Source organism: Meles meles, chromosome 6 (assembly GCF_922984935.1).
Source record: "Meles meles chromosome 6, mMelMel3.1 paternal haplotype, whole genome shotgun sequence".
NCBI classification, from domain to species: Eukaryota; Metazoa; Chordata; class Mammalia; order Carnivora; family Mustelidae; genus Meles; species Meles meles.
The window spans coordinates 33,481,283-33,506,394 of NC_060071.1; the positions used below are offsets into that span (position 1 = coordinate 33,481,283).

Consider the following 25,112-nt stretch of genomic DNA (forward strand, 5'->3'; position numbering starts at 1 on the left):
ATATAAGATACAGGAGTTATGTACCATCTTTGGGGGGAATTGAAAAAAATAGGCATTTGAATAATCATCTTTGCTCCGTGGCTCATGTGAGGAGCCCTTACTGGTTCCTGTTAAGGGTTGGTTCAGTTAAGGCAGCAGTTCAAGAGAATCTTTGGTGAAACGAAAGAAATCTTCGCATTAAGTGAAAAACGGAGAATAATAAAATATATAGTATGATCTTTAGTCTTTAAAAACATCCCAAAGCAGAACTATAGTGAGTGATTATGTATGTGAATTCCGAGAGACTTAGGAGGTTTAAAATCAAAACTGCTCTCAGTGCCTACCTCTCCTGGAGCATGTGGGATTCAGAGAATCTGGGGTAGGAGAGGTTGAAGATTTCTGCCTTTTATTCTGTGTATCTCTGCATTTGTTACTTCTTTTTTTTTTTTTTAACAATGAAACCATTGGAGAGAGAGATGTATAGTTAATATATATAAGTTTAGAGTGTATGTGTGTGTGTGTATATATATATATATATACACTAAAAGTATGTATAAAGTATATATTTTTTAAAATATAAAAGTATATGTAACTAAAAAGTGTACATACATACATATATATATATATATATCTGGTTATGTAACTAAAATTATGATAAGTGCTATAAAGGCATATGATAAGGAGAACCCCTTTGAAGGGGACTCATGGGAAGTCGCATCTGGGTGAGCTCTGATCTTGTAGGACTTCTTTGCTCTGTAGGAATCTGAGGCGAATCCGGAAATGTCAGCGTGGTCGAGAACAGCAGGAAAAGGAAGGGAAGGAAGGAAACAGCAAGAAGACCATGGAGAATGTGGATAGCCTGGATAAACTGGAGTGTAGATTCAAGCTGAACTCCTACAAGATGGTGTACGTGATCAAGTCAGAGGACTACATGTACCGGAGAACAGCCTTGCTCCGGGCTCATCAGGTAGGAACCAGTCGCGGACTGTCTCCGCGCCCTTCCTCCCCGGCTGGGCCCCCGGCTACCACAGGGTTCTGGTTGTTTCCCTTTCTGAGAACTGCCGCTTGTTGTGAGTGGTGAGTTGTTGAGTAAGCAGGTGTATTAGTCTGGTTTTTTTTGTTTTTTCCTTTAAGATTTTATTTATTTATTTGACAGACAGAGATCACAAGTAGGCAGAGAGGCAGGCAGAGAGAGAGAGGAGGAAGCAGGCTCCCCGGGGAACAGAGAGCCTGGTGTGGGGCTCGATCCCAGGACTCTGGGATCATGACCTGAGCCGAAGGCAGAGGCTTTAACCCACTGAGCCACCCAGGCACCCCTGTATTAGTCTGTTAAAGATGTCAGAATGAAGGTCCACAGACCGTGTGCCTCAAACAACAGAAATTTATTGTCCTACAGTTCTGGAGGCTAAAAGTCAAAAATTGACGTGTGGCAGAGTTGGTTCGAACCCATGCCCTCATCTGCTTCACACAGCATTTTTTCCCTGTGTGCCTGTGTCCAGTGTCCCCCTTTCAGGGCCTGGTCATACTGGACTCTAGGTCCCCCTTCCTAATGTCTGACTGCATCTTAACTGATTACATCTGCAACAACTTTATTTCTAAGTTAGGTCACAATCTGAGGTACTGACAGGAGGACTTCAACACAGTGATTTGCAGGGGACACAGTTCAACCCACAGCAGCCAGTAGCACCTCAGCAAAGCTCCTCTCACCTTTGGCATTTCACATGGTATTGCTTATGAATTCTGTCTGTTCTTGCATGCCGTCCCGATTGTGAAAGCTTTCTGGTGTAGTTTTGGAGCAGGATTGTGCTGGGCCCTGGGGCACAGCCATGAAGTAGAGCATATGAAATGGTGTGATATGCACAATGAAGGAGAGAAACTAGGTGAGGCGATTGTGGGTAGCTGGCATGCAAGCCCTGTTTGTGTGGGGGCAGACTTCCCTTAGGAGGTGACCCTTGAGGTTGGAACAGGGACCAGGATGCAGCTTGGTGAGGAGTTGAGGGTTAGTGCTTTCTAGATGAAGGTAACCAGCAAATGCAATGCCAGAAGGGAGGAAAGGACTCGGCATGTGTGAGAAACTAGAAGCATCAGTGTGGCTTGAGCCAGAGGGAGGGTGGGCAGAGACATCATCACTAGTCTCGTAGACCATGGTTTGGATTTTGTTTGCAGTACATGGGGATGTTGTTGCCAGGATGGCTTGGACTGCTATTTATCCCAGTGGGGATGATTTGGGGCATGAAGTTGGAAAGGCAGAGAATGCTCAAAAGATTGCTCTTGTCCACGTGAGATGTGATGGTGACCCGGGCTAGCAGGGTGGCAGTGGAATTGTAAGAATTAGATCAGAAGTACAGTTTGGGTATAGAGTTGTCAGGATGCGGTAATGATCAGATAGACATGAGTGGGTAAGAGAAAGGAGAACATCAAGGATGATGCCTGGTCTTGTTTGGGTTTTTGGTTTTGTTTGTTTCTGCTTGAGAAAATGGGCAGTTTAGGGGCATAATCTGTTGATAGGAAGGGAGTTGGGGGCACATCAAGCACTGCGTTTTGGACTGGTGAAGTATGAAAGGACTACAGGTCATTCAAGTGGGAGAAGTTGGATAGGTGGTTTAATAGATTTCCCTCACGACACTGTGTGTTGTGGGTCTGGTGCAGATTATTCCAGGAGCTGGTAGCACTGAATTCATCTTGGCATCCCTACTCTGCCTCACACATAGGCATCGGTAAATATTTGGTGGCTGGGTAGGTAGGAACATACACCTCCCCTGGAGATCTGCTGTGCCCCATGCCCTGCTGGGCAGGGCAGAGTAATACCGTGAAGGGAAAGCGGGTTTATAAAAATTCGCATTGATGAAAACGAGGAAATCTGTATTTTTATCAGGTTCCCTAGTTGAATGTTAAAAATGAGAACTATTGAGCTCATTCTGCTAAGACCCTGTTTCGACATTTCTTTAGGGGCTTTATGGGCTCCAACTCTGCACCTGCTCTGTGTTCTTAGCCTCTTTTCAATTTTCTTCTTTAAATAGAGACTCCTAACTAACCAGTAGTATCAAAGGCTTGACCGCACATCTTTTCCCCTGCTACTTTCGGAGAAAATTAGGCTTTGTATTTGAAGAGGGGTTTTTTTGGTTTTATTTATTTTTTTGGTTTTTGTCTTAGTTCACAGTTTTTTTCTTGTTCTCTTTCGCAGTCCCATGAGCGTGTAAGCAAGCGGCTACATCAGAGGTTCCAGGCCTGGGTGGACAAATGGACCAAGGAGCACGTGCCCCGTGAGATGGCAGCAGAGACCAGCAAGTGGCTCATGGGTGAGGGGCTGGAGGGCCTGGTGCCCTGTACCACCACCTGTGACACAGAGACCCTGCACTTTGTAAGCATAAACAAGTACCGTGTCAAATACGGCGCAGCATTCAAAGCCCCTTAACGGCAGAGCCGGAGCAGGTAACTGAGGGGGGTGTGTGTGGGGAGCGCGCGCACTCACGCACACTGAAGAAACAAGGAAGATGCCTTTCAAGCCTCACTGGGCCTCTCTGGGACATGGCCACCTGATCAGTGTGTGGCTGGTGCAACCTGGCACCAAGTGGGCTGCATAGAAGGAACGTGGATACCATATGAAGCCGGAGCTGGAACTTTTCCCAAGGGGCTTGGGGTGTTAGCCTGCCCTGGAAGGGAAGGAAATCCGTGCAAGCACAGAGACGCGTGGCTCGCTTGCACACACCAGCAGAGCTAAGACTGGAGTCTCCTGGGGCCTGACCTTCGATGAAGGAGCCAGCCGCTGTTCACACCTTGACTGGATGGGCGTGCACTGACAGACTGGGGAAGGACTCACCGCTCAGATGGATTGTAACTCTGATGGTCACTGCTCCTCTCCTCCCCCAAAAGGAAAAAAAACTGGATTTGATTTTTTTTTTTCTTTTTCTTTTTCTTCCTGGTCACTCGAGCACATCTAGATCACCCATTAGATTTTATCTGGGACCTGCAGTTTGGCTTTGGGATTGATCATCTTGTGGGTTTTTCCTGACGAATCCCTCGCTGCCCACCCTTTACACTCTCCTCTGGTTCTCAACCTCAGCAAGTTCAAATCCGTCGTCCTTTTTAGCTCCCGTGGAACTGTTTTGTACCTGCTTCTTTACTAGTCTACCCTAGTGCCATCCACCAGCTTTACTCTCTGACACACACACACACACACAATTTTAACTTGGTTTTTCTTTTTTTTTTTTTGTAAATAATGTACATACTGTCGATTTTTTATTAAAAGAAATATGCTTTGATGTGCTAGCATAACTGCTCTAGCTTCTTGTGTACCATAGTTCTATGTGGCTCAGATTTAGTACCTGTGAACAGATGTACGAGACATTTATTACACTTTTTACCAAAGGGAGTTACCGTTGTAGTACTTTTGTGTAAAACTTGTCTCCCCCTTGCCCCAACTTTTTTTTTTTCTCTTTCATTTTTTTTTCTTTTCTTTCTTCTTCTCCTTCTTTTTCTTCTTTTTTTTTTGTAAATAAATAAAGCTTGGTTCTTATTGAAGGAATGAACTCTCAACCCAAGTCCCTTGTCCTCACGGGAGAACTACTGTGGAACAGGGATTTGGGCTTCAGTTCCTTACCCTCAGCACAAACGAGAATTTGCTTTAAATAGTTAGCAGTTCATTGCACTTGTCTCAAATCAAAATATTCCAAATTTTTAAAATAGAATACTTCATTCTTTTAGTACATGTTTTTCTCCTTATTTCAACTGTTTGGAAATATTTTCTATTTGGGCAGTTGTCCTGCTATTTAGTTTGCATTTCTGTGTTGTTTTTCTTATCCTTAATTGGAAATGGGGGTGAACGACTTAAATACCAAAGCAGTATTTGAAGGGAATGCGTACAAGGCGTGTGGTGTAAGTGGGGTTGGGAGAGAGATTTGCTACATTATTAGCAACTGCAAATGGAATATATATTTTTTTAATTACATAAATTTAGACTGATAGACCAGACATTTAAACTGAGTGAGTAGAAGTTTTATAGGTCTTCAGCCTGGAGTTTCTGAACAAAGGCCAACTGAACCCCTCCCAGTACTCTGTAGATTTATTCTCCATTAACTATTACCCTAGTCTGTCATTAAGTAAGCAGTAGTGTTTTGTGTGGTTTTTGTTTGCTTAAAAGCCCCCAACACTGCCACCAAAAACTATAAGTTTGGGGGCTTCTGAACTTTAAAAACACATGGTATACACTTCTCCTATTTTAGACTTTTGTTGCAGAAGGAACAGGAGACTCTGAGCCCCAAAGTGTAGGGGGTGGTAACAGAGCCTTGTGGGAGGAGGTAATAGGGTGAAGCTAGGGCAGTGCCTGCCTTGGAGGTATAGTGATGTGTTATTGATTGAGGGGAAAGATCTTCAGGTTTCCCCACCTATCCCCCTCTGCTCAAGAAAGGGGGAAATTGATGGCATCTGACCAGGGGCACCCCACTTGTTGCCTGTGGTAGATCAGGATCTGCTTTCAGGGCCAAGTTCAGGAGAAAATGCAAACCATCAGGGCAACCCAAAGAAGTGGGAGCTTCACCTACAGCCAGAGTTTTTACAAGCACCATCTTTAGCCCTCCTGCCCTCTGAAAATAACTCCAAATTCTAAACCCAGTCTGTGTTATAGCGGTGAGTTCTCTTTAGTTTAAATCATGTTTGGTGTTCTGTACTAGTCCCCTTTCCCTGTTATTTGCACTTGAAATGTGAACTTGGTCAGTATTTCCATTAAAGTATCAGGGCTAACGTGTATATATTTTTCTTAGTAATGATTTTATAGACAAGCGCACTGCTTGGCAATCCTAGAAGGGGGGGAAAAGAAACTGCCGATGGACTACTAGGGTAAGGATGAAATTGGAGAGATTTCTGGCATTGTGGCTTTTCTGAACTCTCCAGCCCTGTGTGGTGAAATAACGTTATTCAAGTGGGATCTTGAATGCTATGACTGATCTGCCATCACATCAAAATATATCCAGGGTTTCTGGGGATAAGTGACGGCTATATACACAGAATATGTTGGAGGAAGCTCCCGTTATCGCGGCGCAAAGCCCTCCCTATTTAACACAGGTCTGCGGATCAGCTTCAAAGCACGGGCCCGGCGCCTGGCTCTTCCCACGTTAGGTAGGCTTTCCGGCTAGCGAGCACCAGAGGTCTGGCTGGGCCGGGAGAACTAGCCGGTTGCCGCGTGTGGCTTCTAAGCCCGAGTGACCCGCGTCTGCACCAGCGGGGGCTCCCGCCCGTCGCGCCTACAGTCCCCGGTTCGGTGTCGGGACTTTCGGAGACTCTAAGCGTCAAAGCTGCCGTTCTACTTAGGGATTTGCCCAGTGGCCCGCGGGTTCGGAAAAGCGGGTGGAGAGCCTCCGAAGCCGCGCGCTCGGCTCAACAGCTCGATTCTGAGTTCCGTGCGGCGGGGCTTCCGAGAGCCGCCAGTGTTCCACGAAAAGCTGCCCGGGGCCAAAAGGCGCCCTTCGGACGCCGGAACCTTTGGTTCCCGGCCGCGGGCCGCGCCGGCGGCGGCAGAGGCCTTCCGGGGAGAGCAGCGAGCGCGCGGCGATGGCGGCAGCGCCGGCCCTGAAGCACTGGCGCACTACTCTGGAGCGGGTAGAGAAATTCGTGTCGCCGCTCTACTTCACGGACTGTAACCTCCGCGGCAGGTGGGGGCCCCCTCGACCCGGGCGCCGGCCGGCCGCGTCCGCGCGCCCCAGCCTTCCCTTCCGGGGGGAAACCCAAGCCGCGGCCACCCGGGCCGAGGGACGAAGTGTCCGCCGCGGACAGGGCAGGGGCCCGGGAGGAGGGATCGGGAGAAGCTGTGCTGGTGGGCAGCCTTCTCGGCGGAGGGTCGAGGGAAGGCGCGGCCCCATCCGCCGACTCGCCCGCGGTCCGAACGGGAGCGGCCTCGAGCGCGCGCCCACCGGCTCCTCCCACCCAGGCTCTTCGGAGACAGCTGCCCGGTGACCGCGCTCTCCAGCTTCCAGACGCCCGAGAGGCTTTCCTACCAGCAGGCGGTGCAGCAGGAGTTCCGCCCCGCGCAGATCGGGGACAGCTTTGGACCCACGTGGGTAACGCCCGGAGGGGGCGGGGCCGCGGGCAGCCCCCCTCCCTCGCGTAGCGGCTCGAAGGGCCACACCTCCGCGGCCGCCCAGGCTCCCAGCCTCCCTGGCTCCCAGCCTCCCTCTCGGGGCGGAGCAGCACCCTCTGCTGGAAGCAGCTCCCTGCTGCCTCCGTTTTCCTGGGAGAGTTTTCATCCCCTGCCCCTGCCTTCTCCCAGGACCTAGACACCTCTCAGGAAGACCCTCTAGGACGGATCACGGACCCCTGACTTGCCCGCCTTTTCCCCCCTCCCTTCGCCGCACGCCGTGTTGCTCCTTTCTTGTGGCTCCAAGCTGAATAGCTTGTGATGCCACGGATGCTTGGAGAAAAGTCTCAAGTCCCCTCTGACCCTTTGTCCAAGGGAATCTGGCTAAAGGACAAGGGCGTGGACCCCTAGGCCCATGCCGTTGGCTGTCTTGCAGGTGGTGGACCTGCTGGTTTCGGGTAGAGCTCACCATCCCAGAGGCGTGGGTGGGTCAAGAAGTTCACCTTCGGTGGGAAAGTGATGGAGAAGGCCTGCTGTGGCGAGATGGAGAACCTGTCCAGGTGAGCGGCCCTGCCGTGGGGGTAGGTTGGGCCCCATTTCAGCCCAGGTCTGTGAAGAAGGCGCTACTTAGCGGCTGTGCCTGTGGGTACAAGAATTGCAGGACTGGGGAAGTTGCCATTTAGGCCCTAGTGTGATCGGTCCCTCTCACATTGGGACGTTGAATGGATGGGTTATGGGTCCTAAATAATTAGTACTAAGTCAGCCCTGCCACTGACTGGCCATTTTCTTATTCTGGCCTGAAAATAATCGCTAATCAAGTACAATAATAACAGTACAGGAGGTTCATTTATTAACCCTCTACTGGGTGCTGGGTGCCAGACTAGTGGCTTTGCAGACCATATCACTTTTTATTTTTAGTGGTTTTTATTGTTCTGTATTGTTTTTTAGAGGGGGTGAGAGGAAGAGGGAGAGAAAGAATCTCGAGCAGAATCCGTGCTGAGCGTTGAGGCCAACCTGGGGCTCAGCCTCACAACCCTGAGATCATGACCTGAGCAGAGTCAAGAGTCAGTCGCTTAACTGACTGAGCCCCCCAGGCACCCGTGGTTTTAGTTTTAATACGCCAGTTTTTATTATATGTAGCTATACTTAATGGGGGGGGACTTTCAAGCAGTTCTGGATGGCATAAAGTAAAAATTCAAGTCCTCTTCCCCTGAAGTAATGGATCTCTCCCTATCACAGCATCCCCAGTTCCCCAGAATGAACAATTAAACATCTGTATCAGATTTAATTTTTATGATTGCCTGTGGTGGGTCTTTATGCCTATTTATAGATAAAGAAACTAAAATATACAGTGGTCAGTTCACTTGCTCAGCTTCCATTCCAACTAGACTAAACAGGAGCCATTTGGTGATCAGGGTACTCGGGCTGCCATGGGTGTTGGGCACCGGCCACCAGGGCTCCCTGATTTGCCAATCTTGGCTTTGTGTAGGTGAGAAGAGCCACAGCTGGGGGCTAAGTGGAGGGGCCTGGCCTCCCTCAGCTTACATTTCCCCTGAACTATGGAAAAACCTCTGGCCCTCTCTCATTCCACTCCCCACCAGGGTTTGACCACAGAGGGGGAGAAGACCAGCTATGTCCTGACTAACAGGTTGGAAGAAGAAGACCCACGGAGGTGAGGTAGTCCCCATGCCCTGGTGGACCGTGCTGGGGGGGAGGGGCCCCAGGGAGTAAGGAGGAGCCAAGGTTCAGAGTGACCCGAATAGCCCACCTCCAACACTGGCATCCTCAGATCTCACGGTTTCTTTTTAAAGAGTGTGTGTGTGGGGGGGGGGGGGGTTGTTTTTTTTCCCCTGGCTAGGAAGATACTGTCTGCCTTCTTGTGGTAAATACAGGAAAGCACAAAGAAGTCGGTGACTCCCATTATCCCACCACCTGGAGATGACCATTATTAACATTTCAGCACTCAGCTCAGGAACTCATTCAGGTGTAGTTCCTCCTGGCTAAGGTTGTATTTCTTTGATGATTTGCATCCTGATATTTTTTTGTCCCTTATTATAATATGGGCATTTTATGACACTGTACAGAACTCAGACATAGTATTACTGTATTTTCTAATATTTATTGACTACTGTAGCTGATGCTTCCAGATCCTAGCACTGTGATAGTGAGTAGTATGGTCCTTGACAGCAAGGGGGACTCAGGGACACTTACATAATTACAAAACCGATGGGGGCTCTGAGAGCAAACACCAGGAGCTCAGTATGGAAGGCAGTCCCAGACTTCGGAGAGGGGTGGCAGGAGGGTCAGGGAAGGCTTCTCCACCAAACTCCCATTTGCTCTCCGAAGACAGCAGAACAGCCTCACAGGCTACCGTGCCCCTCTAGAGAACAGCCCGCCCTGTGCTGGCTGCTGGATCTTTGCTCTGAAAGATTGGACCTGGGTTATCCAAACATGGTTTTAATATGCAGAAAGGGTTCAGAGACCAAGGCAGTGCTTTGTAAAGTCAGTTGTGGAAATGGGAATAAAAGGCTGAACAGCAGCGTAATTCACACAGTTCCCAACTTGGCTGCTTGCCGCCCCTGCCTGGGGTGGAACGCTCATCAGCAGAACAGGACCCTCTCACACAGACCCCTGACCTACTCTGGGATCTTCCGGGGGGTGGACCCTGGAGGCAAACAGGGACCGGGCAGTGGCTGCCTCCTTGGTCCTCCCTCCTCCAGCCCCCAGTATCTTCTGCTATTCTATTGGCCTGAGGCTGCCTCCCCACATTTGTAGCCTGACCGTCTATGTGGAAGTAGCCTGCAGTGGGCTCCTGGGGGCCGGGAAGGGAAGCATGATCGCAGCCCCTGACCCAGAGAAGATGTTCCAGGTGAGCCGGGCTGAGCTGGCTGTGTTCTGCCGGGATGTCCACAGACTCCTGGTGGATCTGGAGCTGCTGCTGGGCATAGCCAAGGTAAGCGACACCCCTACCCCAGCTGCTTGCTCTAGGGACCTTCCCAGCCCCCCCAGGGACTGGTTGTGTCTTGGGTCGGAGAGTTGGGAATCTGGGAATCCAAAGAGGGAGAGTGTTTCTGCCTGCTTGAGTATTGAAAGGATTTCCCTCTATAAGGGGGAGGAGGGAGGCGGTACTAAGCAGGGGGAACCAGAAGGAGCAAAGGGTTGAAGGTAGGGAGGAGCTCTGCTAAGAACCATTGAGAGGTCAGCTGGGGCCGAGTTCTGGAGAACCCCTTGCTTCGGATGGGAATTAAGGGCAGAACCCTGTTGCAGGGCCTTGGGGAAGACAACCAGCGCAGCTTCCAGGCCCTGTACACAGCCAACCAGATGGTGAACGTGTGTGACCCTGCCCAGCCACAGACTTTCCCGGTAGCCCAGGCCCTGGCCTCCAGGTTCTTTGGCCAACGTGGAGGAGAAAGTCAGCATACCATCCACGCCATGGGTCATTGCCACATTGATACAGGTAGGGCGGCAGCTGGCCGGGTTGGCTGGGCAAGGCAGGGGTGCCTTGAAGCCCTGGCTATGCCCCAGAAACACTGTGTCGTCCCCAGTAAGCTCTTTTCCCTCCATGGCCTCCGTTTTCCCCATTTGTAAAATGGGCTTCACTAGGCGTGGCTTTGTTTATTCTCTTGACAAAACCTGAGGCCCCACGTGGCCCTTGTTAGATGAGGGGAGGTAGGTTCCTAGAGAATGATGACTGTAAAGTAGGCAGACAGGGCTGGCGCCATGATGGAGGCACTTAACCCTGATTGGTCAGGAGGGCTCAGAAAGGCTTCCTAGAGGAGGTGACCTTTGAACCAAGTGAGACCGAGTAAGAGTTTGACAAAGATGTCCCAGTCCTCGGGGAGGAGTGATGTAGAAGTAATGGAGATAGGGACTCATGCACAGGGGCAGGTTTGGGGTGGGGTGGGGGGATAGAGGGGGTGAGGGATAGGGCAGGGGAGTCATGAGTTCAGCTTTGAACTTGATGAGTCTGCAGTGTCTGTGAGGCTTATGGGAAATCTGCATTCTTTTTTTAACTTTTAATTTTTTATTTCTTATTTTTTTATAAACATATCATGTATTTTTATCCCCAGGGGTACAGGTCTGTGAATTGCCAGGTTTACACACTTCACAGCACTCACCATAGCACATACCCTCCCCAGTGTCCATAACCCCCCTCCCCCTCTCCCAACCCATCTCCCCCCAGCAACCCCCAGTTTAAGAGATTAAGAGCCACTTATGGTTTGTCTAAAATGTGCATTTTTTTAAAGATTATTTTATTGTTTGAGAGCGTGCGCATGCATGTGGGCCAGTGGGAGGAGGGGCAGAGGGAGAGGAAGAAGCAGACTCCTCTCTGAGCAGGGAGCCCCACATGGCTGGATCCTGGGACCCTGGGATCATGGCCCAAATCAAAGGGAGACGCTTAACTGACTGAGCCACCCAGGCGTCCCGGGAAATCTGCATTTTTAACAAGCTCCCTGAGGTACTGAATCTGAAGCAGCTAATGTTTCAGAAGCATAGAATAAGGCTTTCTGTGCTGTGTCATGGTTCGTGGTAGAGTGTGAGAGCTCTGGACTGGCGAGCAAGGAACCGGGCCTAGAGGGCAGGAGAGGCTGTAGTGCCTCACACAGCGGGGCTGGCCCAGGCAGAGCCATGTCCGGATGCCGCGTGCCCTTCTGTGGCACCCACCGATGTGTTAACCTCTGCCACCTTCTGTAGGGTCCTTTCAGGGGTTGGGGGCCACAGGCTCAGAATGAGGCTGTTCCAGGGCACGGGGCCTCCAGTTCCTGACTTGTGAAACTGACAGCCTCCTTTCCCTACCCCCTACTCCCACCTCGAGACAGTGTGTTGTAGTGAAAGCTCAGGAGGGATGCCGGAGGACCTTACAGGGAAAGGGGCCTAGGATGGGAGGAGGACAGCCCTCCGGAGGCCCAGGGTGCTGGGGGGCAGGGGTGAGGCTAGAGATCTGTGGGGAGCTGGACACCTTGCTGCTCTCCCTCCACCTCTGACCACCTTCCGTCCAGCCTGGCTTTGGCCCTTCAAGGAGACTGTGCGAAAATGTGCCCGGAGCTGGGCGACAGCTGTGCAGCTCATGGAACAGAACCCGGACTTCATCTTTGCCTGCTCCCAGGTCAGAGGGACAGCCACGTGGGGCACCTGGTGCCCAACAGGTCCGCGGATGAGGTCCAGGGCCTTCTCACACCTGAGGAGGAGGGCTTTTCTCCACCCTCAGCTGCCCACTGGCCCCAGGTGCTCAGGCCAGGGGGCGGGGGGAGGGGATCCCTGTCACTCCTGCCCCAACACGGGTCCCATTGCCCCACAGGCGCAGCAGTTCGAGTGGGTAAAGAACCACTACCCCGGCCTGCATGCGCGGCTCCAGGAGTTCGCCTGCCGAGGACAGTTTGTGCCTGTGGGGGGCACCTGGGTGGAAATGGTAAGTGCCATCTGCAACCCCTCAGCCTCAGGCCTCCCCTCCTTGGCTTTGCGGGTAGGTGGCTTTCTGCAGGACCTTCATGCCCCTCCTGTGGGGTCCTGGACTCCCAAGGCCCGGGATCCCCAGGGGGAGGGGGTCTCAAGCAGGGTGGGAGGCTACAGGCCCGACCCCACCCTGTGAGCCTCCCCTTCCTCTGGCAGACCTCAGAGCGACGCCAAGAGAGGGACACCTCTGGGCACTGGGTGTGAGCCCTCTCTATCAGAGCCCTGGCTACTCCTGTGCAGGGTGGGGGTGGCCTGAGCTCCCGCCCAGTCCCCAGGGACGCTGATGCTGGCTGCCTCTGTCCTCACTTGCTGCCAGGACGGGAACCTTCCCAGCGGAGAGGCCATGGTGAGGCAGTTCCTGCAGGGCCAGAACTTCTTCCTGCAGGAGTTTGGGAAGATGTGCTCAGAGGTAGGCTGGAAGCCACTGTGCCTGTGGGCATGTGGGGCTGGAGCTTGGCCTTGAGCCAGGGGAGGCTGAGAGGCTGGGGCTGCTTCACCAGGAGCCCCTTTCCCCGCAGTTCTGGCTCCCAGACACGTTTGGCTACTCAGCCCAGTTGCCCCAGATCATGCGTAGCTGCGGCATCAGGCGCTTCCTGACCCAAAAACTAAGCTGGAACTTGGTGAACTCCTTCCCGGTGAGCAGAAGCAGGGGTCCAGGGTCCCCACCTGACCCATTTCAGCTCCCACCTGGCTTACTCAGGGGTGCTGAACCAACCACCCAACTCCACCCAGAGAGTCTCTTCCCCCCGACCCCAAGCCCAGGGTTACACAACAGGCCTCAGGCCTGACTCTGGCCCCTCTCCTGTCTCCCTGCCCACAGCACCATACTTTTTTCTGGGAGGGGCTGGATGGCTCCCGTGTGCTGGCCCACTTCCCACCTGGAGACTCATACGGGATGCAGGGCAGTGTGGAGGAGGTGAGAGGGCACCTGGTGGCTGAGACGGGGAGGAGTGGGCTGGAGAGGGCCGGAGAGGGCTGGGTGTCCTGTCCTAGGCTCACCTGGGTTGCCCTGCCCTGCCTATCCAGGTGCTGAAGACCGTGGTCAACAACCGGGACAAGGGGCGGACCAACCACAGTGCCTTCCTCTTCGGCTTTGGGGATGGGGGCGGGGGGCCCACCCAGACCATGCTGGACCGCCTGAAACGGCTGCACAACACAGACGGGCTGCCCAGGTGTGCCCTGGCCCTCCAGCGGCCCCCGGAGCTCCCTTTGCCCTGGCCTGCAGCCCTGCTTTCTGCTCAGACATTCCGTCTAGCTCCTCCACTGGACCTTGTCCCATTCCAGTCCCTGACCCTCAACTCTTCCCAGCTTCCACCCTGGGGTGGGGCAAAAGCTGCCGGTGGGAAGGGGCTTAAATCTGCTGGAGACAGAACCCTCCCCGTGTGTCTGGAACTGGCTTTGCATGGACAAGGAGCATTCTGGAGATGGGCGGTGGGGATGCTCCTTTCTGTCAGGGCTGGATCTCTCATCTGCTCTGGCATGGGGGAAGGGTGAGCCACACAGTACCCCCAAGGCTGGGCAACCCAGGCTGTGTCTCCCTCAGGGTGCAGCTGTCTTCTCCGGGGCGACTCTTCTCCGCACTGGAGAGCCACTCGGGGCAGCTGTGCACGTGGGTCGGGGAGCTCTTCCTGGAGCTACACAATGGCACCTATACCACGCAGGCCCAGGTCAGGCACTGGTCCCTGAGCCCAGCAGGGAGCATCTGCAGGGGCAGAGTCTAGTTCAGACCTGGGGGAAAGAGACTCATGTTCCAGGGAGGCACTGAGGGGAGAGAAGTACCAGAGCTGGTTGGGCCAGGGACCTGAAGGAGGCAGGGCTGAGTATTCCTGAAGGTGGGCCACGGGGTGGAGAGGGAAGGGACAGGTCAGCCACCAGAGGCTTTATCTGGGAGGCCCTGGGGAGCCTCGGGTTCTGAGCATAGAGGGCTTTGGAAGGTGGCCTGGGACAGAAGTTGTGGCACACCCAACAACTGTGCTCAGCTCAAGAAGGGGAACCGGGAGTGCGAGCGGATCCTGCACGACGTGGAGCTGCTCAGCAGCCTGGCCGTGGCCCGCAGCACCCAGTTCCTGTACCCAGCAGCCCAGCTGCAGGACCTCTGGAGGTCAGGCCAGCTTCTGCCCCGCCCTGCCACCACCCCGGCCTCCCCCAGCCAGCTCTGCGGCTGCCCCTCCAGCCTTCTCCATCCCTGCTCTGGGCTCCTGCAGGCTGCTGCTCCTGAACCAGTTCCATGACGTGCTGACCGGAAGCTGTATCCAGCTGGTGGCAGAGGAGGCCATGTGCCACTATGAAGGTGAGCTGGATGGCCTGCCTGCCACTGTCCCCGACACCTGGGGCGGAGCCCGGAGAATGGCCTGTGGGCTACTCAGGGGTCCTCCCAAACCCATCGCCCACCCATGACCAGCCCGTCTCTTCTCAGACATCCGTTCCTGTGGCAACACGCTGCTGAGTGCTGCGGTGGCCGCTCTGTGTGCCGGGGAGCCGGGCCCCGAGGGCCTCCTCATCGTCAACACGCTGCCGTGGAAACGCACCGAAGTGTTGTCTCTGCCCAGGCCTGGTGGGGCCCACAGCCTCGGTAGGAGCTGCGGGGAGAGGCTGCTACTGCAGTGGGAGGGACATTGCCCCCGGGGGGGGGTGCTGCCCGGGGGTGCCCCCAGCTGGGGGGCAGTAGGAGAAGCAGCCACCCAACCCTTGGGTGAGGCTCCCGGACAGTCAGGGAGGCTGCACTGATGCCTGGGCCTCATCCCCAGCCCTGGTGACCGTGCCCAGCATGGGCTATGCTCCTGCCCCCACCCCCACCTCACCGCAGCCCCTGCAGACCCAGCAGCCTGTGTTTGTGGTGCAAGAGGTGAGTGTTGGCACAAGTGGGTGTGCGGGACCCCTCCTGGGCTATCCCTAACAATGTGGGGATTCTAAGCTCTCCAGCTGGAGCAAATGGTGGGGGGCTGGGCTGGGGGTGCCATTGGTGGTGGGAAGTCCCTGCAGACTCAGCTTCAAGGATGCTTCCCACCAAGACTGACGGTTCTGTGACTCTGGACAATGGCATCATCCGGGTGAGGCTGGACCCAACTGGCTGCCTGACGTCCCTGGTGCTCGTGGAGTCCGGCAGGTGCCAACTCCTCATTGCCCTCTTCCATTGCCTGGCAGGTGGCTCCCAGAGCCCGTTCCCTCTGTCCCCTGGCCCCAGCACTGCCCATGGCAGCCCATCAGGGGCTCTGGACCCACACAGGGCAGGTCAGGCTGGGCGAGGAAGGAGTCCCCTTGTCCCGTGGGCCTGTTGTCCTGGTCCCCACCCCACCTCAGGCAGCTGGACAGATGAAGGTCATAAAGTTCTAATCCTTCTAGGGAGGCCATTGCTGAGGGCACGGTGGGGAACCAGTTTGTGTTGTTTGATGATGTCCCTCTGTACTGGGACGCATGGGACGTCATGGACTACCATTTGGAGACACGGTACGGTGTGGACAGACCCGGGGTAGTGGTGGGCTCCCTTCGTCAGCTTGCCCTGGCTCAGCTCGGCCACCCCACCCTGCAGGAAGCCAGTGCTGGGCCAGGCAGGAACCCTGGCAGTGGGCACTGAGGGCGGCATGCGGGGCAGCGCCTGGTTCCTGCTGCAGATCAGCCCCAACAGTCGGCTCAGCCAGGAGGTGGTGCTGGATGTTGGCTGCCCCTATGTCCGCTTCCACACCGAGGTAGCAGGCAGCAGGGTGGTGGGCATCCTCCCTGGGCGGCTGGGGAGGAGGGAGCCGCCCAGGCCTGTGTGTGTGTGTCCTTCCATCGTAGGTGCACTGGCACGAGGCCCACAAGTTCCTGAAGGTGGAGTTCCCCACCCGTGTGCGGAGCCCCCAAGCCACTTATGAGGTCCAGTTTGGACATCTGCAGCGGCCCACGCACCACAACACCTCTTGGGACTGGGCTCGATTTGAGGTCTGACATGGGGTGGGGTGGGGTTTGCAGCCTGTCTAGCTGGGAAGAGACCCGTGTGGTGTGGGGTCAGGAGGAGGACAGTGATCACCGTGATCACCATGCTGGACGTGTGGGCTGGACCTTGTGCTAAATGCTGTGTTTACTTTGACCTGCATGCCCGTTTGGTGGGGTGAATTCTGTTGTCCCCATTTCACAGATGAGCTGAGGCCTAGACAGGTTGGATGGTCACCCAGCACCTCCTGTGGTGAGAGCTGGAGCTCCATCCCATGGTCCCAGAGCCGGCCCTCCCAGTAGTGGAGGGAGCTCCGGGGCCGGGGAGGGGGCAGGGCGACCAAGCAGGTCTGGCATCCGCCCTCCAGGTGTGGGCCCACCGCTGGATGGACCTGTCAGAGCACGGCTTTGGGCTGGCTCTGCTCAACGACTGCAAGTACGGCGCGTCGGTCCGCGGCAACGTCCTCAGCCTCTCTCTGTGAGTGGAGGGCCCGCCAGGCTGCAAGGGCTGGCATGGGGTGCACGTCCTCCCCGGCGGGAGCCCCCGCAGTTCCAGCCCCGCCCATTCCCGCCCTTCCCACCCCAGCTTGCGGGCACCGAAGGCCCCCGACGCCACTGCTGACATGGGTCGCCACGAGTTCACCTATGCACTGATGCCGCACAAGGGTGAGTGCGGCGGCCGGGCGCACCTCTCTGCCCTGCTCTGAGCATCGGTTTCTCCCAGCGGCCGGCGGGGAAAATGCCAGCGTACCCACGCTCCCACCCCCATTTCCAGGCTCCTTCCAAGATGCTGGCGTTATCCGCGCTGCCTACAGCCTCAACTTCCCCCTGTTGGCACTGCCTGCCCCGGGCCCGGCGCCCGCGGCGTCCTGGAGCGCCTTTTCGGTGTCCTCGCCCGCAGTCGTGTTGGAGACGGTCAAGCAGGCAAGGGGCGGGGGGCGGGGCTGCAGGGGGCGGGGCCTCAGCTGGGCCCGCACCTGCCCCGCCCACCACCCGCCTCCCTCCGCAGGCGGAGGCCAGCCTCCAGGGCCGCACGCTGGTGCTCAGGCTGTACGAGGCCCACGGCAGCCACGTCGACTGCTGGCTGCACACGTCGCTGCCGATTCAGGAGGCCATCCTGTGAGTGGGGCACACAGAGTGGGGCGGGAGTCCTGCCCTCGCGGGGCCCTCATGACCCCCGCCCTGTTCTCCAGCTGCAACCTCCTGGAGCAGCGCGACCCTGCCGGCCACTTGCCCCTTCAGGACTCCCGCCTGAAGCTCACCTTTTCTCCCTTCCAAGTTCGGTCCCTGTTGCTGGTGCTGCAGCCCCCTCCCAACTGAGTCCCTGATGGTGGGGCTTTCTGTGTGGAAGGCTTCCCTCCTCACTTCTGCCTCCCCAGCCTGAAGCAAGAGTCCCTTACCTATGGAACAATAAACACTCGACTCAGGAACCCTGCTAGCAGTAGTCCCTGCTCACTCCCCTGGGGGCCTAGCCTCAAGGAGGAAGACTTTTCCCCAGGCATTTGTGCAGGGTCTGGGTTGCTGTGCCCCTCTGGGATCTGGGATATCAGGGACCACAACCTGGCTCAGAGACAGGGGATAAGAAGCTCCTCCCATGGGGAGGAAGCGAGGAGGGTGGATTCCAGCCCGCTCTCCTCTAGAAGAGGAGCAAGAGGAAGCACAGGCGAATGGCAGTGCTGGGAATTCTGGACGGGAGGAACTCTGGGGTCCCCCTGCTGCCTGGGGCCCAGGTCTCTACACCACCTCAGAGCAGCTGTACCTGCAGAGCAGGCAGTCCTCTGAGAGCCCGGGCCTGGAGGACGGGTGGAGGGGCTCAGTCGGCCTTGCTTGGGTGGCTCTCCTGTTTCCAAGGTCAGGCAACAGCTTCTCCCAACCTGGGCTTCCCAGACCTTCTGCAGCCAGCCCAAGGAGTGCCAAGAAATTCAAGTGTATTCGTTTATTAAAAATAATAGCATTTTTCATGTGGGTTTAAAAAATGGGGAATGGGGTACAATTAAAAACATCATAGTTGTATAGGGAACAGCCACAGTGCCAGGAGCACCCGGCCCCGAGCAGTTCCAGCCTGCTTCAGCTGAGCCACCCAGGCCCCGCAGGGCTCGGCAGAGCAAGGAGGCCCTCCTAAGAGGCTGCCGTCCCCTCATTCTCCAAGGATGGGGTGTCAGCTTTGATCCTTCGGGGTCTGCGGTGGCCTGGGAGGAGGACAGGTAAGGCTCAGGACTGCCCTGATGGCCTCCCCTCCACCTCTGTCCGCAGTCTTCCCACCCCCACTACCACTTTCTCCTACAGAGCCTTCTAGCAAGGTCCACCTGAAGTTGCTGGTCGCCTCCTCCTTTTTCCCTTCCCAGGGACTGGGGGGACCTCTGGGTCCTGCTGGAGGCTGGTCCCCTCTGGCTGCTGGGCTGTACTTTGACCAGGAGGGCCTCTGCGTGTCCCGCGTGTCCTGGAAGGGGCTGTGCTTGGAACGAGAGGGTCCTGAGTAGAGGAGACAGTTCAGAGGTTGGTGAGGACCCATCATTGCCCCATTGTCAAGGGAGGGCTCCTGGGGGGTGCGGCTGGAGCAGAAGGAAATGAAGGGAGGAGACATACCTCCAGTCTGTGCTCAGACCCCTGCTGTGCTCCTTTGGATTTCTTCTTGCGGGACTTGCCTCCTGCAGGACACTGACACTGGGCGGAGGGGAGGATCCTGTGCCCTCAGCCCCCTTCCCACAGGCTCCCGCTCTGGGGTGACTCCCAGGGGTGGAGTGGGGACTGGGTTAGAGAAGGGCAATGTAGCTCTTGCAAGCACCTTAGTCCTTCCTGCTCTCCTAGCTTATTACATTGCGAGTGGCTTACCTTTCGGTGCTAGGGGTCCAGGATCCCCCTAAAATGGAATGAGAACTCAGGAATCAACCTAGCTAGAGCAGGGGTAGTTTTCCTTGGAGAAGCAGAGTTCACAACTATCCTTCCAAATCAGTGGGGTTTCTCCCCTAAGAGGCCTCTCGGATAGCCCCATCCTCCCCAGGTGGGAGCCCACATGAAGGCCACCCTGCCTTGGGCTGCTCCACTGGCTGGGACCCTGGGGCTGAGGAGAGGAGGAGTAAAGCATGGGAAAGGCCTAGACCATTGGGAACAGCGTGACCCTTGGGGGTGTCCACAGGCCCTAGACATCTGCTCCTAGGAGACCCCAGCTCCTGCCCTACTGTGACCCCAGGTCTATCCACCCCACTAGCTTCCTCAGGATTTCCATTTGCCTACATGAGGTCAGGGCCCAAACCTGGAACCAGATGGTCCGGCCACGCCGGTCCCGCAGGGAGCTCATGCCAGGCATGCCATAGCACTGCAGCCATGCTCGGAAGGCAGCGAAGTCCTCCTCCCCGTGCTCCGGCCCGTAGCCTTTGCCCCCTGTGGGACAGAGGAACGGGACCGGAGTCGGAAGGCAGACCCGGGCTGTGAGGAGGGGGAGCCTGGGCGACCTGGCCCAGACCTCAGCCACACAGCTGAGGGACTGCGTCAGGGGGCCGAGGCTCTCCCTCCTCCAGCTGTGTGCCCTCAGGCTGGGGGCTCCCTGGCTCTGGGCCATGGCTTTCCCATCCTGGGGTGGGGTGATTAACCCTTGTCCTGCCCACCTCCTGGGCCACACAGAGGACATAGATACCTAACAAGTGAGGAGGCATGACCCAGGTAGCAACAACTAAGTCTATAGACATTCACACCCCAAGTAGGGCAGGAACAGCCCTGGGGTTCCACAGTATTCTGAAGCAGAGGTAGAGCCGTCTTTGGCTCCCAGGGCTCACCCAGCTGGACCACTTCCTTGGGCACGGAGTGACACAGTTCCAGCAGGTCTGGGTTCTGCAGCTTAGCCCTGATCTTCTGGCTCAGGGTCAGCTCCGGGCTCTGGAGAAGGGGCAGAGGTAGGAACTGGCTGGCAGCATGAGGCAGGGCCACTCAGAAGGCAGCTGAGTCCAGGGGTGCAGAACCCCAAGAGCTTAGCAGGACTCAAGAGACAATCCATCTGTCCCCACCCCAGACACTGTAGAGAAAGGGAAATGGGCCCAAAGCTAGAGACACCTAACCCAGCCTTAGTTGTTGTTGGCCTGCTCTGATGGGTCTGTCCGCATTGCTCCCTGCACCCTCACCGGCCTGCGCTGCTGCAGCTCCTCCAGAACCTTACGGGCCTTCTCAAAAGGGGGTATCCTCAGCCTGCAGTGGGGTGGAGAGAGGGAGCCATGCTAAGCAGTGGAGAATGCAGGCACACCCAGCCCTTCCTAGTCCTCCCGATCGGCCTGCTGACCGGTACAGGATCTCTGCCCGCAGATAGTTGCCAATGCCATTGAAGAACCTCTGGTCCAAGAGGGCCTCGCAGATGGGCTGGTCAAAGACCTTGTCCGCTAGGTTTCGTAACACGTTCTCCCTGGAGAAACACAGCCAGCCCCAGCGTGTGAGACCCCTTCTCTGCCCCTATTCCTGAGGGCTTGACACACAGTAGGGGAGAGGGGCCAACGGTATCTGTACCTGGATGCAAGGGGAAGGAATGTGGGAGTCCCTGTTCCCATTTCCCAGCCTCGGTGCTATATTTGAGGTGAAAACCTCCATTTTCCTTTTTTTTTTCAATATTTTGCTCACTCATTTCAGAGAGACAGAGGAGAGGCAGAGGGAGAAGCAGACTCCCCGCTGAGCTGGGAGCCACGTGTGGGGCTCCATCCCAGGACCCCAGGATCATGACCTGCGCCAAAGGCAGATGCTTAACCATCTGAGCCCCTCAGGGGCCCCTCCATTTTCCTGTTAATTAGGAACACCAATATGAGATTTGAATTCATATGAATGGTGAAAGATACCAATCAAAAGCAATGTGTTCGGGGCACCTGGGTGTCTTGTCTTCGGCTCAGGTCATGATCCTGGGGTCCTAGGATTGAGCCCCAAGTGGTCGGGCTCCCTGCTCAGCAGGGAGCGTGCTTCTCTCTCTCCCTTTGCCCCTCCCACTGCTTGTGCTCACTGTCTCTCAAATAAAATCTTTTAAAAAAGGCAATGTGTTCAAGGAAACACACAAGTCCGTAGACGTTGTGTGTTTATCACCAAAGACCCTCAAGATTCAAGACTTCAAGACCTTTTGAAGAACAAGGTGATCCCAAGAGCTCACGTGGTGTCCCAAGAGCCCAAGCGCCCTGTCTGGAACTTCTGATGGGCTAGAATGCGGGTCTGACACTGGCTGGTGGGGTCAACTTTTCTGAAGACCCTGAAGATCTGCAGGGAAGCCAGAGCTGGTTCTGTGCAGTAGATGTGTGCTGACAAGTCGTGGTTAGAGAGTGTCCCAGCAGCCCCCACACCACCTCCAGGGGTCCCAGATCCCTCCTCACCCCCATGAAGAGGAAATGCACCTTGTTTCTTTGTGGGAAAGGATCCTGGAGAGACTGACTCAGTAACAGGCACAAGGAGCATATGAAGTAGGGGCCAGAAGACACAGTTTGGGACCAAGTGGGGAACATTAGCCTAAGTGGTCAGAGCACTAGGGGGCAGACCCCTGCATCTTCCCCAGCAGTGGGACCAAAAAAACAGCCAAACTTCTCATGTGAGAGAAACTTCAGAGCCAGCTGACATGTAATGACTTCCCAGGAAGGTTAAGGTGGGAGGAATCCAGGACCCTGGAGTGAACTCAGGGTTGTGCCTGGGAAGGCCAGGAATCAAGTGCCTTCTGTCGTGCTCAAGACACCCTAACCAATCCTGAGGGGTCACTAGCCTAAGGCCCAAGGGAAAGCACGCCAGCCCCAAGGGAGGACTCGGCAAGTCCACTGCAGGCCCTGAGTCTGTGATTCTGTCCCTACAGTGCTTTCCCTCTAGGGCTTTGCAAAGGCTGGGTCCTTTTTATCAGGCAGGCCTTGGCTCAAATCACCTGGAGTAGTCTTTTCCTAATCCCCTACCCCCAGCCCCCCGGCCAAGAGTCATCTACTTCTTGAATTTTTCTTCTATTTGAAGTCACCTACTTTGTTCCCTTGTTCCCCCTGTCCTACCTGAACTTCAGCCTGTGGGAGAGGGACCACATCCATCTTGCTCACTGCAGTACCCGCCCAACACCTGGAAGAGGGTTTGGCACGAAAAAGAAACCCACACACATCTTTCGGGGAAGGGAAGTGGCTGGCACCATGCCATCCTCCGCAATACACATCACATCCCAGGTGGGGCGGTGACCCCTCCAGCAGAGACCATGAGACAGACGGTCACAGACCAGTGGGCAGGCAGAAAGTGGGAGACTGCAAACTCGTTTCAGAAACTGGCATGAGGCAGCCCATAGCCTCGAAGCAATTCCTTCCTGCTCAGGGAACCTGAGTGGGAACTCTTCTTAGCAGGTTGTTAAAGCCCTGTCACCTTTCTTAGCCTCCGAGAAGCACAGTGGAATGCTGATCCCCAGCTCTGACACGAACTGGCCATGTGTCCTCAGGACAGGCCTGCCCATCCTCCTCTTGCCCCTCCACATCAGTTGTTTTGGGGCTCCACATCCATTAGCTCCCCGGGAAAGGACACTTTTTGTTAACACATGAAGGGACTGAGGACCAGAGGCGACAAGACTTGCTCCTCACTGGCCAGTGAGGCACTAACAGAGCCAGGACGGGAGCCTAAGGCTGTGCTCATCACGCCTGGTACCGGGCCTACCTGAACTGCTCGTACTCCAGCAAGACGCAAGGCCCGCGGCCGGGCTGCCACTCGCCCCCGAGGTCCCAGTGGCCAAAACGGCGGATGTCCACGAAGCAGAGGGCAAGTGGGGGGCCAGGGGGAGCTGTGTAAAAGCGCAGGTGGGCATGGGCCGGCAGTGCGTCCCGGGGCGCCAGCTGGAAGGAGCCAGACATGCCAAAGCGGAAGACCAGGGCCAGTGGCTCCTGTGGGGGCTGGGCCCCAGGTAGGGGGCTCAGAGTCAGGCGCAGCTCCTTGCCACGGGCTGAGGAGGAGATGCAGTACGCGCTGCTCTCAAACGGCACCTCGGGGTTGCGGCTGACAGGTGACTTCTCCACGCACCCGGCAAATACCAGCCCCCTGCACGCCTCGTTCACATAGAGACTTGCCAGATGCAGCTCGGGGCCCTCAGGCATTCTGGGCAAGGGGCGGCTGGGCCTGTTGGGGAGGGGGGGCAGGATGACAGCAGGTGGGGCCAAGTGTCACCTTGTGACGTAGAATTATCACCCCATTTTATAAAGGAGAACCCTGAGGGTCAGAGGGGGCTGCTACTAGCTGCAATGGGTGGACAAGTCAGCCAGCCTGGCCACAGGCCGTGGTCCCCAGCTGACGGTGCTCAGAAAGCCCAGGGCACTATGGGGCTCAGGTGGGGAAGCAAGACTGCCTTCTTTAACACCCTCCACGGGGCTTTCAGGAGCCCCCACTGCTTTCAGAATGAAGCCCAGATCCCTCCTGGGCCCACAGGGTCCTCTCATTTCCTCCCACACTCCCCCTCACTCACTGGCTCCAAGCACAGTCTCTCCATCCCCACGTCTTTGTCTCTGCTGTCCCTTCAGTCTGGGACACCGGAGAGAGGCGTTCCCTGACCACCCTCTCTGAGGTAGCATCCCCCACCACCACCACTGAGTTTTCTTCATGGCATCCCCAGAATCTGAAATCATCTTGTTTGTTGTCTGCCTCTACCTCCACTCCCACCCCAGAGGGCAAGCTCTGCTTGCTCATGACTCCACCTCTTAGGACCCAGCCTGCACCTGGTCCGGAACAACTGATGGAGCAACCCTGACCCCACCTGGGGAACCATGCTACTCTGCCCACAGCAAGGACCAGCCTGTCACCACCCACTGCTCAGGACCAGACCCGGGACAAGGGGGAGGGAAGGCAGGTGCCTCCAGGAGCATATGCGCTAGAACCAGGTGCTCACGACTCTTGAGGGAGGAGGACAGGGATGACAGGAAGGGCTCGCGAGCTCCAGGCCAAGATCTAGGGGGGTAGAGGAAATGCCCGCATCAGCGCCAGGAGCCAGGCCGTGGGAATCAAATTCCACCCCAGACACCTGGCCGGGAGGACTTTCCACTCTCCTCTGGGACCTGCCCAGATCAAGCTGTTTTGTGTGGGGCAGAGGGGGGCATTTAGCCAAGGACGGCAGACTCCCTTACCCGGTCCCCCTCTTCAGCGCCGTCTGGGGCCTGGCACCAAAAGAGTTCGTTTCCCGGTAAAAGGTGAAAGATTCTTAACTTCCGCAGGGCGGGCACCCCATTGCTCGCCTCCCCTTCACCACCCTGCCCTGCTGCCCGTCCTCGGCTAATCCCAGGTCCCTTCCTCCCCAAGATCCCCGAACCCCAACCCCTCCTCAGCTCTGCCGCTTCCTCGCCCCCCCCCCCCCCAGCTTCCTCCCCACGCAGCTCCCCGCCACCCTGCAGCCACTGAGGGGTTAACGTGGGGGCCGGGCAGCGCCTAAGAGCATTCTGGGAGCGGAGGTCGCTGCTCTGGCGCCTGCTGGGAAGTGTAGTTTCTCGGGCAGGTGGCAGGGCTTGGCTAGGATGGGCCCCAGGTGTGGAAAAGGCTTTGGGGGTATTCACCCGTCCGCGAGGTGGTGGAGAAACCTGGCTTCCTGCTGCTCGGTGCCACCGGGATTAGGGTCAGGTCTGAGGTCCCGGGGTGCAGCTGTCTCCATGGCGCGGGGGGGTGGGGGGGTGGGGGGGTGGGGGGGTGGGTGGGGAGGTGAGGGAGGTGTGGAGGCGTCATCCGACTAGTCCCAGACAGTGTCGGCACTCCC

At 56.2% G+C, this 25,112-nt stretch overlaps 3 protein-coding genes across 14 annotated transcripts in view; 2 read left to right on the plus strand and 1 right to left on the minus strand.

Moving 5' to 3' along the window:
* SIN3A (SIN3 transcription regulator family member A) overlaps positions 1–5,724 on the plus strand; it is a 76,629-nt gene extending 70,905 nt beyond the window's left edge. For all 7 annotated transcript variants that reach the window (XM_046007668.1, XM_046007675.1, XM_046007670.1 and 4 more), the window contains 2 exons: positions 739–946; positions 3,164–5,724. In XM_046007668.1, the coding sequence (XP_045863624.1) occupies positions 739–946; positions 3,164–3,394 (439 nt within the window). In that variant the 3' untranslated portion in view covers positions 3,395–5,724. The remainder of the gene's footprint in view (positions 1–738; positions 947–3,163) is intronic.
* Positions 5,725–6,468: 744 nt separating this feature from the next.
* On the plus strand, positions 6,469–17,852 carry MAN2C1 (mannosidase alpha class 2C member 1). 2 transcript variants are annotated; one of them, XM_046008098.1, is made up of 26 exons: positions 6,469–6,626; positions 6,902–7,027; positions 7,485–7,608; positions 8,650–8,720; positions 9,824–10,001; positions 10,316–10,505; positions 12,049–12,155; positions 12,348–12,458; positions 12,819–12,911; positions 13,021–13,137; positions 13,323–13,418; positions 13,529–13,674; positions 14,046–14,169; positions 14,482–14,603; positions 14,707–14,792; positions 14,919–15,074; positions 15,250–15,347; positions 15,514–15,608; positions 15,845–15,949; positions 16,032–16,188; positions 16,280–16,423; positions 16,783–16,892; positions 17,001–17,080; positions 17,190–17,338; positions 17,424–17,533; positions 17,608–17,852. In XM_046008098.1, exons 1-26 carry the CDS (start codon positions 6,526–6,528, stop codon positions 17,732–17,734), a joined length of 3,123 nt encoding a protein of 1,040 aa, XP_045864054.1. In that variant the 5' UTR covers positions 6,469–6,525; the 3' UTR covers positions 17,735–17,852. The 2 variants fall into 2 exon arrangements, 1 of the variants encoding a protein (XP_045864054.1); XR_006818668.1 differs by lacking the exons at positions 17,001–17,080; positions 17,190–17,338; positions 17,424–17,533; positions 17,608–17,852 and having other exon boundaries at positions 15,514–15,733.
* A 483-nt stretch (positions 17,853–18,335) lies between these two features.
* On the minus strand, positions 18,336–24,684 carry NEIL1 (nei like DNA glycosylase 1). 5 transcript variants are annotated; one of them, XM_046008101.1, is made up of 13 exons: positions 24,493–24,684; positions 24,258–24,316; positions 23,039–23,494; positions 22,399–22,462; positions 21,531–21,634; positions 20,685–20,804; positions 20,530–20,593; positions 20,188–20,287; positions 19,668–19,795; positions 19,247–19,274; positions 19,001–19,062; positions 18,721–18,886; positions 18,336–18,603 (listed from the first exon to the last, which is right to left on the minus strand). In XM_046008101.1, exons 3-13 carry the CDS (start codon positions 23,470–23,472, stop codon positions 18,533–18,535), a joined length of 1,341 nt encoding a protein of 446 aa, XP_045864057.1. In that variant the 5' UTR covers positions 23,473–23,494; positions 24,258–24,316; positions 24,493–24,684; the 3' UTR covers positions 18,336–18,532. The 5 variants fall into 5 exon arrangements, with proteins under 5 accessions (XP_045864057.1, XP_045864055.1, XP_045864056.1 ...); XM_046008099.1 differs by having other exon boundaries at positions 24,194–24,316; XM_046008100.1 differs by lacking the exon at positions 24,258–24,316.
* Positions 24,685–25,112: the final 428 nt, after the last annotated feature.

What these genes read in the sequence shown, in the direction of transcription:
- MAN2C1 (XM_046008098.1), top strand. Translation starts at nt 6,526, where the DNA reads ATGGCGGCAGCGCCGGCCCTGAAGCACTGGCGCACTACTCTGGAGCGG. An exon ending in CAGCTGCAGGACCTCTGGAG is followed by an intron (nt 14,604 to 14,706) that starts GTCAGGCCAGCT and finishes GGGCTCCTGCAG; the next exon opens with GCTGCTGCTCCTGAACCAGT. An exon ending in TGGTGGGGCCCACAGCCTCG is followed by an intron (nt 15,075 to 15,249) that starts GTAGGAGCTGCG and finishes CCTCATCCCCAG; the next exon opens with CCCTGGTGACCGTGCCCAGC.
- NEIL1 (XM_046008099.1), bottom strand. Translation starts at nt 24,234, where the DNA reads ATGCTCCTGGAGGCACCTGCCTTCCCTCCCCCTTGTCCCGG. An exon ending in CAAGGAAGTGGTCCAGCTGG is followed by an intron (nt 19,796 to 20,187) that starts GTGAGCCCTGGG and finishes TCTGTCCCACAG; the next exon opens with GGGGCAAAGGCTACGGGCCG. An exon ending in GCCGGACCATCTGGTTCCAG is followed by an intron (nt 19,275 to 19,667) that starts GTTTGGGCCCTG and finishes ATTCCATTTTAG; the next exon opens with GGGGATCCTGGACCCCTAGC.